The sequence below is a fragment of the Onychostoma macrolepis genome, chromosome 07, assembly GCF_012432095.1.
Source record: "Onychostoma macrolepis isolate SWU-2019 chromosome 07, ASM1243209v1, whole genome shotgun sequence".
In the NCBI taxonomy this organism is placed as follows: domain Eukaryota; kingdom Metazoa; phylum Chordata; class Actinopteri; order Cypriniformes; family Cyprinidae; genus Onychostoma; species Onychostoma macrolepis.
Window position 1 is genome coordinate 32,592,265 of NC_081161.1, and position 15,246 is coordinate 32,607,510.

Genomic DNA, 15,246 nt, shown 5'->3' on the forward strand with positions numbered 1-15,246 from the left:
CGGGGCTGTGTAAATAAGACAGTGGTTTGTTTTTACCTGACACATCTGAGCAGTGAGAGAAAGAAAGGCTGATGGTTAACCTCACAATGATAGGTAGAGCGCTGAGAAGAAAACCGGCCTGGATTCCTTTCTGAGGGCCTCAAGCTCAGGGGCTTTGAAGTGGAAGTCAAACGCAGAGGATGATATGAGATGTGAAAGAGAGAATGAAAAGTGAGAACTGAGAAGTAAAGAATGAAATGAGCGTGTTCAATGTGAGAGAAAACCAGCTGACATAATGGTGTATTGGGTGTGAATCTGGGAAAGAAAAGAGGAGTGGGGATCTTTGTACCTGTCTCCAGTGAATGCGCAAAAGCAAGCGGAAAAAAAGAAGAGAAGGAAGAGAGTATCTCCAGGCACGGGCTGCTCATGTTGCCCTTGGCTTTTATGTGTGTATGGTGTGTGTAAAAGACCTTGACCACTGCCACTGACCAGCTTGTGTACGTCCACGTCTCCTGACTGGGTGGTCTGCTAACCTTGCTTGATTGAGAACCACATACCACGCAAACCAACGGCTCACAAACACTCATTCTTATCCTGCATCTTTTCCTGCTCTTTCTTCACATATACGTCACATTTATTTACGGCGTTCTTGTAAGCATTCTCTTTATTCTCCCTCCTTTCCATTTTTTCATTTCACATAATTGCTTGATGGAGAGGGAAAAAAGAGCAATCCACTTTGTGGCAAGAAAACGGATTTGGGTGACCACAGTGTGTACTTTGCAACTAATCCAATTCAATTATTTTTAAGCAAAGAGCAAACTTTCAATGAGCCTATTCTTGAAGCACACTTATAAAGAGAGACCTTCAAAAGATTACTCAAACTGACTTAAAGCAAGCAGCAAATATTTGCAAAAGGCAAGGTTTGCGCAATTTACATGTCAACAAGATATGTTTACAGGCTCGTCGGCCGCAACGGAGTTAAGCAAATGAACGCAAAGTGATTTTTCCAATATTGGACAATGGGAAAAGGGGCTAACAGTAGCGACTGTTTTTCCAAAGCCGCTGCCACGTCACTGTGCTGGGACGGTGTAATTTCAGAGGCATTTATCACCGGCTTTCATGTCTCAAACCCTTAGGGCACTTTTCCACAAAACATGCAAACAGGCACCACTTGGTGTCATTAAGCTTTCTCTCATTTCTGTTTTTTCCATTCCTTCATTAATTAGGGAGTGATAATTATTCTACCCATCTATAGCCCCTTCCCGAATTACCATTCGCCAATTATCCTGATTGGTGACAGTTGTAACGTGATCGATGACAGATGTAAAAACAAAATAACGTTTTTTGACAGAACGAAGACGCGAAAGTCGAGCACTGACCTGGATCTGCTGCTGGAGGAGATTGATTTTGTGCTGTTGCTGCAGAAGTTGCTGCTGTTGTCTGGCAATCTGCGAAAGCACAAAGATTCGTTTAGTTGAACATCGCTAGAAACCTTCGAACATTAAAGGATGCACGTTATCATAGTCTACGAGAGAGCAACTGGATTTATTGTACCATGTATTTATGCAGACAGATAATATATGCAATCAGAGCTTGTGGGTAACATCTCTCGTCCACCAATTGACCCTAATGACTGTAATCAGAGGACGGCTAATGTGTATTATACCCAGCTCCGGGCCTGGCCGGGGCGATGCGCCACGGGGTGAAAGACTGGCATGTTTATGCAACCTAGGAATGGTCGGGTCTGCCCAAGGGTGGGCTCTCGATGTTAAGCGCATTGCCTCCTCCCTCTCTCTCAATTTTTCCCAGCCTCTGCAGACTCCCCCGTTCCTCCTCCTCAGTTAGCCTGACAGCCTAGGTTTAAGTGTCATTTAATTTTCATTTTCAAATATAATTACAAAGTGTTCACTGTAAGATATCACCCGTCTGCAAATGTGTCAGGATTAATTTGTGCTGGCTTCTTCACTAGTGTCAACAGTTAATTACTGTGTCGTGTCTGGATGGCTAAATGACATCCTAACTTCAGGCTCCCCCCTTCCTCCCTCCCTCTCTTTCTCTCTCGCTCTCTTCTGTCCTCCTCTCCCTCCATTTTGTTTGTCATTAATGGAAATGGATGCGGTTTTGAACATTTGCAAAACAGTAAATTCCTGAAATAACCGTTTATTAAAATCAGCTGAGCATACAATTAATATACAATCCTCATAAAGTCGAATATTAATGCGGAGAGCCGGGTGACATTAATAGGGTGAATTAGAAAACGTGCACCCGTTTCAGGTAAATGCAGACCACATTAATATGCACCTATTCATCTGCATAATAAATTGACAGCAATTATATGGTTTCGCTATAAAAATAGTGAAGATGTAGATGGATCTTGTGCGACATTAACGGAGCTCATGAGCTGCTGATACGTTCAGTACGCCTCATTTGCTTGATCTACACATGCTTTTCGTGCAAAGTTTGATGTAATTGTGATCAATTTCCCTACCAATTTACGTGCTTCCATATTTCATCAGTTATATACAATAACCGTAACTATGTGCTTTCCTCCTCACGACAGAGTCTGATTTATCAAGGAGTGAAACATCAAGCCATAAACTAAATTAAAATATTAAATCGCTAAATAGAAGAACTCATTACCTATTTAAAAGCAAATAAGAGCAATCTTGTTTTAAGTGCCTCCTCTGATAAATGAGGCTGTAAAATGAGAATATGTGATGCATCGCTGATAATATCTTTATTAAACTGGCTTTAAACAAAACAACAGGATTTATAGGACATATATACTATGAAGAGATTTGCATTTGAATTAAATTGGCCACACTCCACAGGAAGTTGAATTGGAATGGCAAGAAAATGTATTTACTGAATTGTACTTCAAATAAGCATTATGGGAAATAAATTTATTTTTCTTTGTACACAAAAGTTAATTTAAAAAAAAAGTAACTAAAATGAAATATACAAACTTAATTCAAATTTCTATAGGTGAAATTTCAAACATATTTTACTTTTCTCAAAATGTTTAAAAATTCAAATTTTGCCATTCTAGTTAAAAACTACAGTATAAATATATTGAATTTCAATTCCATTCTACATCCTTACATTCTCAACTCTAATTCAATTCAAATTCAGGCACATACTTTAATTCTGATTTATGACTTTGATTCTGAATGGCGCTCCACCCTGGTTTGCACATTCTCACCTGCTCTTGCTGTTGGCGTGCCAGCTCCATTTGTTGACGTTGTTTCTCCATCTGTGAGGCGGCCAGTTTCTTCTGCTCATCATGGGCGGCCAGGAGCTGCTCTCGCAGGCTGATGAGCTGTGTGATCATGGTGGAGAGCTGTCGCTCCTTCTCTGCGAGACTTTCTGGAGTACCTGCAACAGAACACATGCAGTCAAACACAAGGAATCAAACGGTAAAAGAGAAAAAAAAAGGTCTTCTCTCCATGACCCTGTACACTCTCCCAGCAGCGAGAAGAAAAGGTTTACATCTCATGTTACATCAGCCAGATGTCCCTCACCTCTTAAATATAGTCTCTATATGAAGGCAAAGGTCAGTTTTCCTAGAGACAGAACAGCAAACAAAGCAAGTGGTGGAAAACAGAGCCTTGTTAATTGATCCGCGCTTCAGAGATATAAAAAGCCTACAATCGAGAAGCTCCAGGGATCAGAACGTTTTTTTTTTTTTTCTTGAGAGGGCAAGACAGAGCCAGCAAATGCTGAGCATCGAGTATGTCTCAGTCCAGAATTCCTGAAGACCACAGATGGCGGTCCAGGAGGGAAACTCTAGCTCCTTCAAAGCCGAGAATGGTATCATCCAAACAGCCTCGGCCTGATAATGGAACGGCTTCATTAAAAGTGCGAAGGTCGCGAGTCCCGCTCTCTCTTTCCACTTCTGGTGATCGGCTGATAGCGGCTTCTTATAGAGATGGTGAGGAATGGAATTGTTCCTATTAAATAAGAGGAGCTGTCACAAGACGAGTGAAGGTGGCAGATTAGTGACAGACAATACAGGGCAAGTGTGTGTGCGACAGTTGCACGACTGGAGGCGCTGCCGTGTAATGACTGCTCTCAATTCTCATTAAAGGAGGAGCAGGCGCAAACACCTCGGAGCTGACGTGCCTCTCGCAAACAGGGTCACCGTCACCTCTGTATCCTCTCATTATCTCTCTCGCACGCATCAAACAGCGTAATCACACCAGACAATGTGCGTGCCTTCTGCACGTCCTCCCATGAGGCCGTGCTGTACCTTTAGCTAATCAATGCTAAGTGATCCTGCCTCCGGACAGTAACCTGCTGCTTCATGAGAACAGTACGATCGGCTTGGCTAGCAGCCAGCTCAGTGTTAAATTCTTTCCTGGGTGTCTTCCTGTGCTCCCCTGGCCACATCTGTCTTGAGTTTCTCCGAAGGGGCTCCCTGGGGCCTGCTCTAGTTCAACTATTTTAATTTGACTAAACACCTGATTTATTTTATCTCTCCGATGAGGAAGGCCGTTTGTCTTAATAGGGCCTGTCAACCTCCAGCCCCCATTCAGAGCAATTTACTGGCCGGGCTTGCGCGGTAGCGATGAAGGAGAGAGGCTGCAATTCTCCATTTACCCTCTCTCTCTCAAAAAAGGCACCTAAAAGCGCCTATTCACTGCTACTGCATGTGGTTTCCTCGGGCCTGAATTGACTTTTTATTCAGCCGACTACACTTGTTGTGAATAGCTTATCTGTAAAATTGATACATTTGCTACCAATTTTATTAACCTTTGGCTTGTGCCATGAAGGGCCGTATTTAGTGGCCGCTGCTGTCGGGCCTGACATCTGCCCCCGCGAACGCTCAAAAAAAGAAAGGGAGAGAGAGTCCGAAGGGGATGGGGGCGGCAGAGCATCTCTCAGTGGACGAAGGGAGAGACACTTCAAGTCAGAAGGGCTGTTGGATGTCAAATAGCATAACTTGCTCCTCCTCCCAACGGAGAATCTCAGGGGCCTCTGGGGGAGGACAGGACTCATATCCTACTGAGGGGCAAACATCTGGACTCAATTCTGCCCACTCAGGAGCTCTCTGGACAACCCTCCAACTCGATCACACATTTAAATCACACAATCCACTCGGCTATACAACAGTTCGGAGCACACTCCTATTAGGTTACATACCGTAATTATCATTTTTATGTATTTTTGTGTGTAGAACTGTCGTATATATGTTGTACATAAAGTGGTAACCGAGCACACACACGCGTTACAGTAGCCGAGTTTAACCGAGGGGCCGCAGACTGTGGAGGGCCCAGCACAGGTTCTTGTGTGTGCGGAGTGCTGGTCTGCACAAACACCAACAGCATACTAACAGAGGCTCCATTGTTTCGTCTCCGGCTCAATTGTCCAGAATTCACCCCAACCACCCCACCCTGCTACCAAAATGTCTTCCCTCTTCTCTCTCACTCCTGTTTTCCCCTCCTCAGATTTCTGGCCTGTTTCATTGTTTTCGGACTATAACAGTAACTTCTCAGTGCATCATGGAAAGCTGAATGTTTTAGAAATAAGTTTATTAGAATACCAAACAATATTTTTTGTGGGCTGAAATTGAACAACATTATGCAAGGTATTGTGTAAAAAGATTGTTTTATTTATTGCTTCATATCCTTTATATATATATATATATATATATATATATATATATATATATATATATATATATATATATATATATATATTTGTTTTATTATATAATCTAACATTTATTTTAATTATAGTTAGAGTTTAAAATATTACATGTATTTTTATTAAGCATATATATTTTAAATATTGATCTAATAGCATAGTAAATAATATGTGTATATGGCATGTATATAGCATATAGTATATGTATGCAAATATGTATATGTACATATTTAAATAATACACAAATAAACAATATACAGATAAATATAAAAATATTAAAATAAATAACAAAAAGTATTTAAAATTACTAATGCACATTAAATATGAAAAATATCTGCAAAAATATTATTACAAATAATTTCATGCAAAGTTTAAATCTTATATGTATCCAAATAAATACATAAATATTTATGCACTTGTTTATTTACTTTAAGTCAATTGTAGGAATTAAATGGGAATAGTGTATTTTGGTAGTCCTGTTTTGGTATAGAGAATCCTGTTCTTCCTGCGTTGAATTATAGATCCCTTTTAAAAGCAGATAAAAGTTTTATTGGCAGGGGAGCACGGGGGGAGTTCGGCCTGTATCTGTCTGCAGAGTGCTGACAAAGAGGGCAGTGGTGCATATTGCATTGCTCTTAACAGCAGTGAGTCTGGCTGCTCTTGTAAAGGTGTCTCATTGCATTGTCGTTCGGACTTGACACGATCTGGCCAGGAGATGCTAAATAATGAGAGCAGGTTAGGTTTGTCTAATTCATCAACGAGGACATAAGATTCCACTCAGGACCTTTGGCTGAGGAGGAAACAGAAAGAATGAGGGAGAATATGCGAGAGAGACAGCGTCAACAGAACATTCACCTTCCTCTCCCTTCACTGTCACAAACCAGATTGGATGACATTTCCCACAATGCTCAACTCGAATACCGGAGAGAAACAACTGCGACTGCAATGAATGAGCGAGAGAGGGAGCTGTCAAAGAGAGGGGCCACCAGATAAAAGACACTTTGTAGGGGTGCGATTTGTTCTGTCCAACAGCCATTCTGCCACCCCAGGCCAACCCAACCCCCCTTCCCCGCTAATCAAGCAGTCCCTAATTTGAGTTCCAAGTCCAGCACCAAGGGAAGAGAGGGCAGCTTGTTACTTTGAAGAGTCCCAAGTGAATAAGAGAGATAAAAGATCCAGGCACACACTAGGAAGAAAGAGGAAAGGGGGCGAAAGAGGGAAAGACTCTCTATTCTCTTCTCTTCCTTTGGTTAGGACAGCTGAACCATTATGACTAAATTTGAATGACTTTTTTCCCTCCCTAATGTCCGAATACTGGAATTTCTTTGTCTCTCCATCAGTTGGCTTTTGTGGATGCTCCCATATGCTGCGAGCCCATCCTAAGTAAATTAAGAGGGCTCTAAAAGCAGCGATTGTGCCCAGGCTGTGTCCGGACGCGGGCTGCACATAGCTGGCGTGCCTGACGTGACTGGCGGCTCGGGGGCTGTGAAAAGGTATATTCCCTCATCTCACCCAAAAAGAAAAAAAAAAAAAAAAAAAACAGTTACTAATGATTTTCAGCCCAGCAATACATATACACAAGGACTAGCATTTACAGCCCCCTTTGAACTCCGAAGGTTCTTTTATGTGAGGAATCTGTGTCTATTGTCAATACAGAATAAAAGAGTTCACGTAAAAAAGGGAATTAAAAAAAAACTATTTGATTGTGTCTTGTCAGTGACCTCAAAGTTTGCACGGTTAAATCACTATTAGAACCTTGCTGTATCTAAAGACAAGACCCAAGGGTGAAGATCAAACTAAATCAAAGATTAAAGACTGAGAACACACACAGGCACACACAAAATCATTATAATTCTGCTCAACTGACATTTATATGAACCTACACATGCAAATAAACACAAGAACTGCATAAAACCACAGACCATTAAACAGCAACTTACTGATATATAAAAAAAGTTCAATAAAAAATAATATAGAAAAAGAAGCGTTTCATTAAAAATAACTAATTGTGTGTAATTTGTAAATATAAACTGAAACTAATTTGCAAAATAATTATAATAATAATAAAGCATAATTTTGACTAATATATTAATTAAAAAAATGGTTTCCCTTTCTCCTGAATTGAGACGGAATGACCAACAGCTGTTACCTGGCCTGCTGCCCCATGCGATGATCGAAACCCTGCTGATCCTGCCAATAAAACTTCATTAACTAGCATGCACCAGGATCTGCTTGCACATGTAAGCATATGGCAGCTCAAATTATCAACTCAAAAAAACCTTTCAATACTGCATTAAAATTTAGCATAATGCTAATTTACAGCTCTTGTCCAGGCTATAAAAAGAGGGCGAACGTCTTGTCCTCAATATTCACTTGTGCCAAACCGGATACAGCACTGCAAGCATTTAAATGTCATTAGCTATGCATGTAAGGAAAAAATGTCTTGGAAACAATTTTCACTCAGAAATTTCTAGTAAATTTCACAAATAATTTCAAAGAAATGACAAGTACAGTAAAACACTGAATAAATGGTGAAATTTTGAAGTATAAAGCCTGTATTTTCATAATACAAAATAGTAATATTAAAATTGTTTTATTTACAAAATTATTTTTATAGTGCAGACTTCAAAATAAAAATATACACCTCTCACGTTTTTTTAAAAAACATAAATTTAATAAAAAAATATTTTGATCTTTTTTTCTTTTTTTGCCAATTTGCTAATAAATCTATTCTGGATAATCCATTTACATATAAGTGTGTGTGTGAGAGAGAGAAAGAGAGAGAGAGAGAGAGCAGAATATGGAATGTACTCTAAGTATGCGAAGTAATTTAAAACGCACTCCATTACATCTTACTACACACTCTCAACAAGGATTTTTATTCCCCCCCCACCCCTCCCATCTCAAAAACACTTGATTGACACCAAAAGTCAACAGAGTGGCTCTTAAACAGAGACACACTTCATGTTCTTGACGTTCATGGGGCACTTTAATACCGACTAATAATCTAATGACGACAGCAGCGATGCTCACGAGTGTAATTAAGATAATGCAAGAGCCCTGCTCTTCTCCCAGCATCCTCAGCATCACACGAACCTCTTCATTAAAGAGTCCTACCGAGATAACAGCTCAACCTGACCACATAACACACACACACAGACGCAGGACAGAGTGCTCCTGGTGTGCATTTCAATGTTCCTCCTATCAGAGTTGATCGTCACCGGGGTCACCTCCGAGAATGAAGCCGCCCTTGAACACACACTTTTAAAATCGCCCAATCATCACTCGCACAGATGCCTTGACCTCTTCCTGTTTTATTATTATTATCATTAGAGAGAATAAAAACCCTGATTAGACGCAACAATCATTCAAGGCCTAACTTGTTCTCGTGCTTGTGTGCCTGTGCAGAAAGATTTCATTAGTAGCAATGTACATCCCCTTAGGACCCTGAGGCTCGAGGAGGAGAAGAGACAGAGTCCGGAGACTCTACTGTAGTCGGAAATCCAGCGTGACACAAGCTAAAGCAGCCCGGGCATGGCCCTGCCAGCTCTTAAACAGCATTACACGGCCGTGAACAGAACATTAGCTCTGCGACCCACCCTCTGATAAACATCAGTTCTCCCGACACTGCAGTACACCGAATTAAACCGGTGTTTGCTAGTGGCACCACATCACGCAAAGATGTTTCTAATTTGTGAATAATTGCATTATTGGGTTTCACCACCTATGTAGCCTGGGAACAGTGTAGGACATTGTGAATCTTCTTAAAAAATGAAAATATTTGCCTAGCAGGAAAGCTTAAATGCATGCCCTGTGGTTTAGTGAAGTGATTTTCCTCAGGTCTGAACAGCGCGTGTGTGTGTGTGTGTGTGTGTGTGTGTGTTAGTGTGTGTTGGGCTGCTTCGACGGCTGTCTTCCCCTCAACGCTCTCCTGTTCACAAGCACTTTCAATAACACCATGTGAGGAGAGGCAGCAAACAAGGTGTGCCTTTCTACAGCCAAACGCCACAAGCTAAATTCCTCAATTCATTAGGAGAGAAACGGAGCACAGCTTTCCCCGCATTCATCTTGCAAATGTGGCCCAAAGAATAATAATTTACAGTGGCTCATATTTCACTTGTGTACATAAGGGCAAACAGTTTGACTATTGAGGCGTTAGGGAGAGAAAAATGCAGAGCGTGCTGCTAGAGGATGTGGGAGACGGAGGAATATTTCAGATGCTGTGATGGGTGGAGAAGGTTTCCTCTCTCTCGGTCAGGAACAATGCCTAAAAGGAGTAATGGAAAACGGTTTCAAATCTGGCACAGATCAAATATCAGTAAGCTGCCAGAAATCAGTTTTGTTTTGCCTCGCTTCAAAAGATGCTCAATTATTTTGGTAACATATTTGTGCTAAAATTATAAATTGAGTAAAATAATTAAATTACAATTAATCTCATATTTGTTTTGTGTTTTTTTGTAACCTCTATCTGTCTGTCTCTTTCTCTTTTTTTAAGTTTAATAAATATTTAATACACTGCTCTGTTCTATTCTTCTCCCACTATGTTTAAAATCACAAAAACAAAAAAGTGAATGCAGTTTTAAAACAGTTTTAAAAGTTACAAAATAATTGTTTACAAATTTGTCAGTGCAATAAAATGCACTGAACATAGACCTACAATAACGCATTTAAATTTAGTTTTATATAATAATTTCATTATGTAAAATAATAACTCATATCAATGTTTAGAATTATTATAATAAAAATAACATGATTAATAAAATCTATTTATATATAATAATAATAATAATAATAACAATACAAAATATAGAAATAGATAAAAGTAATTCGTATACAAATAAATCCTTTCAATGAGGATCTATGATCTGTTTTTGTTTTTTTCCCCACAGAACTGAACAAATAACTGTAAACTGAATAAATGTGTAAACAGCATAAAAACAATGTGCAATGCATTAAAAAAAAGACTGTCGTTATGTCAAAAACATTCATGCTTATCCCTGAGTGTCACATCACATACTGTATCTACACTAGCATGGGTTCGCTGCCTTTATTGGAGCCATTAAGAATAAAGCTGACGTTAAATTGAATAATCATGTTTTCAAGTAAATCCAGCTGCTGGAACAATCGGCGCTCTGTACCCTCACAGTCCGCTCTCTGTCCGAGAGCGCCTAAGCCAGGTACGAGTCACATCGAAATCTCACTCAGCCCTGCCGCTCTCTTAAAAAGCTTCTACTTATCTACCAGCCACAGGACTTTCTCTCCACAAGCATGTAGACAGTCAGAAATTGATTAGGCAAAGAGCGAGGGACCCCTTTTTCCACACAGCAGCTCTAGTCACCATTTTCATGCGGTCACACAATGCTAAGATTTCAGACTTTCTGTCCTTTTCTGGGTTTCTGATACTCTGATTTTCCAAGTACAGTTTGATTTCCAGACATTTTGTCACATTTTTTTTAAATAGTCAGGGACACCTGAATGTTCAAGGCGATAGAAACAAAACGTCTCCTGCGGCAGAAAGGCGGACCTCTGATTCACTAATGAAATCCATTAAAATGACAAAGCCGAATTAAAATTCCACCAGAATATTCAGTTAAAATATTTTTTGGAAGTTTCCATCGAATAATGAAACAAGGGTGCATGGGTGCCAATGTCTTTAATTGTATGAAAAATTAAATGTGGCTGAAGTGAATCAAAGCTTCTAATACACATTAAAAAAATTAACGTCTTAGTTGCATCAGCCGCACCTCTTTGCATTAAATTTGGTGATTAACACTCTCTGGCATATATCTGATGTGTTACTCTGTATTTGTTTTTGTTCATATATCTCTCCCTCTCTCTCTCTCTCTCTCTCTGACAATTGAGCAGGCACTGCTGTGGTTTGGACGTCCTCCAGACATCCTGCTTCTCCTGCTTTGTGGTTTTGTTTTGCAGATCTCATCTCTCTCTTCACCGTTCCTCCTGATTGACAGCTAAGCTCAGGTATGAAAACAAACACACCACTCCAGTGGCGGCGGGTGGAAAGCGATCCGTAGCTGACTCCCCCATACGCCCTGTACCCGCTACCGCTGGCCCTCAACCCTGCGCCGGTGTCAACATGGGGCTTAAAGAAAACACATAGGATTCTGCGACACTTAAGAGCACTTAAAAACTATTTTGGCCTGCCTCTCAAATTCATGCAGTAAATAACCCGATACAATTTCATTTTACTAGATAAACAAAGCTTTAAAACCACCTGAAACGTGATTAACGTCAACTGAACTAACTGAACTTGTTACACGCGAAGCGATCTAAAACCAAAAACCAATCTGGTGTGAAGACTTTGTTTACTTGTTTTGTGCAACAGAGTTGGGCAGGTCCGGACGTGTTGCGGTGCTTTAGAAAACAGGTCTAAGTGTTCTCTGAGTTTCAGCTTTTTTCCACTCTCTCTCTCTCCACTATTGTTCTTCATTCCCTAAAGCAATCGGTTACTTTTTTCAGATCCTAAACTTTGTTCCTTACCACAGCGTAGTGCCTCGACAGGTTCACAAGGTGAAAAATATGTAAAGGTTTTAAAGAACAACTGCGGAGATTTCAAAAGCAGCAAGAAACTTTATTTTATTTAGACGCACAGTTCAGCAGGGACAGCGATTCCTAGTTGATTTATTTATCGAACAAAGATCAAAGGCGGGTTTTTGTATTGTGGTGACAATGGTACAAAGAACTGTGGGTAGAATGCACAATGCCATCGGTTCAAATATGAGAGTAAAAACAGCAAGGCCAAACATGCAACAGCTTCCTTTTCATCCTCGTGCCATCTTTTATCTGGCGCTCTCCTCCATTAATTTTGAGCCAGAGGAACGTGTGGCCTTTGTATTGATTTTTTAACCTGACTATTAATGCGCTCTCTGATTTATCATAACACTTTAGATCTTAATCATAAGTTGTGTGTGTTTTCTCTTTTCCAGCTTGGTGCCTTTGTTTGTGTATTAATTAAGCAGACCTTGTGTGTCTCCAACCCTGAGCTTCCTTTTTAATTGCCCGTATTTACATCAGGCCGACTTCAAACGCAGAGAGAGACATTTTGTAAGGGGGAGCACAAAGGAGGCCTTTGAAATGTCTACAGTCATATGAAATGGCAGGCTAATTAGAAACCTTAGGCTGCCGGTATGATATGAAAAGTAATTCTGTCTGTTTCTCTACAGTCGCCCGCAGCCTCGCTGGAAATCACGACGGAGGCCACTGGTGGGGTATTATCAACGCCTTCTACCTGTTTATACCTTTTAAACATGACCTCACCCAATGCCATTTATCCAACAGAAAAATACCCTGTAATTTAAAAAGATCTCCTTTCAAAAGGCTAAATCTTTCCTCGCCATTTTCTTCACTGCACTTTGATCTACGGTGCCACATAACGGGGGCAGGTACAATGAATCTGGTTTACTGAGATGTGATTTACATTTGGGGGTTCATTAAGGTTATTGCCGATGAATGCACTTATTAGAATGTACGACTGTTTCTTTTTCCCCTGTCCCCCCATCCCCACCTCAACCCCTCCTCCACCCACACGCCGCAGAGAGTAAGTCTAATCCAATAATTAAAACCAAGGACAAACGTTATTCATAATTCTAAATAGCACAGGGAAGGAAAAGGGAACCATTAAGCGAAGGAACAAAAAAACAATAACACTTCTCTCCAATGTTATTACCCTTGCAATCTAAATCCCGCTATTAACTGCCTCCTAAATGTCTTCTCCATTAAAAGCGCCCTGACATACTGATGCTATAACATCGGATATTCCGGCTGCTATGACACCTGTACCTCATCCGACTGAAAAAACTGTTATCAAAACACGTGGGGCGGATTGGAGTCGGCAGGAATGGACGACAAACCCCAGCGTGCTAGAGAAAGGGAAGAGAATGAGAGTTAGAGATAGTGAGGGAGGAGTGCGTGGCTGGAGCCGGGCAGAGCTAGCACGTTATCAGAGATCCGGTGCAGTGCCGTCTCCTGCTACATAAACACGTCTCTGTAACAGCCAGTGCTAAGACCTGCTCGTGCAAAAAAATAAAAATACACATCCCATGAACACCTTCACTGGGTATAAACAGTGCATGGGCTGTACTGTCTTCCAATACAAACACAAATGCATTCTTCTCCTCTGTCCTCTGTTTGTACCAAGCCTACCTTTCCATTGAATTATATGTCTAATTTCCATTCCAGGAGCTAAATAACAAAATATAGCTGCCATAATGTGCATCACACTCATATAACAGTCATTCTGAGAAGAAAGACTGACCAGAAGAGGTTGCTTTCTGAAAAATATTTGTAAGAGGCTTCAGGCTTCTTACCTTTAATTTCTCCTAACAGCTCGCCTGTGTTGAGCCGCTCCATCTTCTCTTTCCAGTCTTTAGAAAGGAGTTTCTCCATGCAGGAGGATTCTGAAACAAAAGCAACTCAGAATAAAACTGAATGCATGTACAAAGAGAAAAAATATAGAAATACCAATAAAATGTATAAAGTACTGCTTTATTTAAAAAAGCAACCTAAATTGCATCTTAGCTATAAAAAGAGAATTACCACAAACACAGTTTGAGTGAAATCCCTCCATAACACAGACAACCGCAAAGAGGCATTCATATGATGGTGTGCATTGAAATCCTCTGTATCTCTCAAATCCATAGCTTTGAGCATGACCCACAAACCTTGAGCAACAAAACAATTTGTGCTCATAGAGAAAAGAGGCCTCAAAGACAAAGAAAAAAAGACAGAAAGAAACAGGGGAAAATCCTTCCCATTGAAAAGGTGTGCTGAGCAAACTGAAAGTAATAAATTCCGCCTGCTTCTCAGGAAAGTGAATGTTTCACACCTGTCTTTCAACAGTCACAGCACACAATAAATGTCGAATGTGTTTTCTAACGGCTGGACTGTGCTAATAAAGTGAAATTCTATAGAGATCAGTAGCTGAGTGCATTACAGTAGAAATGTGTGTCAGTTTAGTTCGTTAAGCTTATTAGGGGTGATGTCTAAAGGTCATAAAAAATGTTTTAATTTCTAAAAAAATAAATGCATTGGGGTTTGTAACTGAATGAAACGCTCTAATGCAATATTTTCAAGTTAGGTCAACTACATTCAGTGAAAGTGTCAAGGTGAATCTGTTTCTACCTAGGAGTGGGAAAAGATCTTTATGAAAGGTACTAATTGTTTGTTTATTTTTTATTTAGAAGGGCAGGTATGGTGTTTCTCAGTTTCTCAATCATGCACATACAGACAGAAACACAAAGACGAACACACATATAATATGTGGATAATGTGAGACGTGACCCCTGGTCTGTCGAAGGTCAACTGGAGGGGCTGAAAGAGTGATAAGAATGAGGCGCCGCACAAAGAAATACATTAAAGAGGAAGGTAGACGGGGTGAGATGGGCCCATTTGACTGGCCCCGCACAGCCGGCAATGATGAAAACAATTAACATTTGTCTGGCAGACAATGAATCAGGAGGAGGAATGGCTGGAATCCACAGAGCCGCGACCCCGAGGTCATTGATAAAGAACACACTGCTCACCAGCAAGAGCTTGAAGCTCACAGCCTGGGTCAGCCTGTTCCCATCGTACAAACACACATACACACGGGACAGAGGAACACCC

General features: G+C 40.5%; 1 protein-coding gene across 6 annotated transcripts in view; it reads right to left on the bottom strand.

Annotated features, from left to right (window-relative positions):
* sox6 (SRY-box transcription factor 6) overlaps positions 1-15,246 on the bottom strand; it is a 112,978-nt gene that overhangs the window by 61,636 nt on the left and 36,096 nt on the right. For all 6 annotated transcript variants that reach the window (XM_058781375.1, XM_058781377.1, XM_058781379.1 and 3 more), the window contains exons 4-6: positions 13,950-14,039; positions 3,182-3,354; positions 1,359-1,427 (exon numbers count right to left, since the gene is read on the bottom strand). In XM_058781375.1, the coding sequence (XP_058637358.1) occupies positions 1,359-1,427; positions 3,182-3,354; positions 13,950-14,039 (332 nt within the window). The remainder of the gene's footprint in view (positions 1-1,358; positions 1,428-3,181; positions 3,355-13,949; positions 14,040-15,246) is intronic.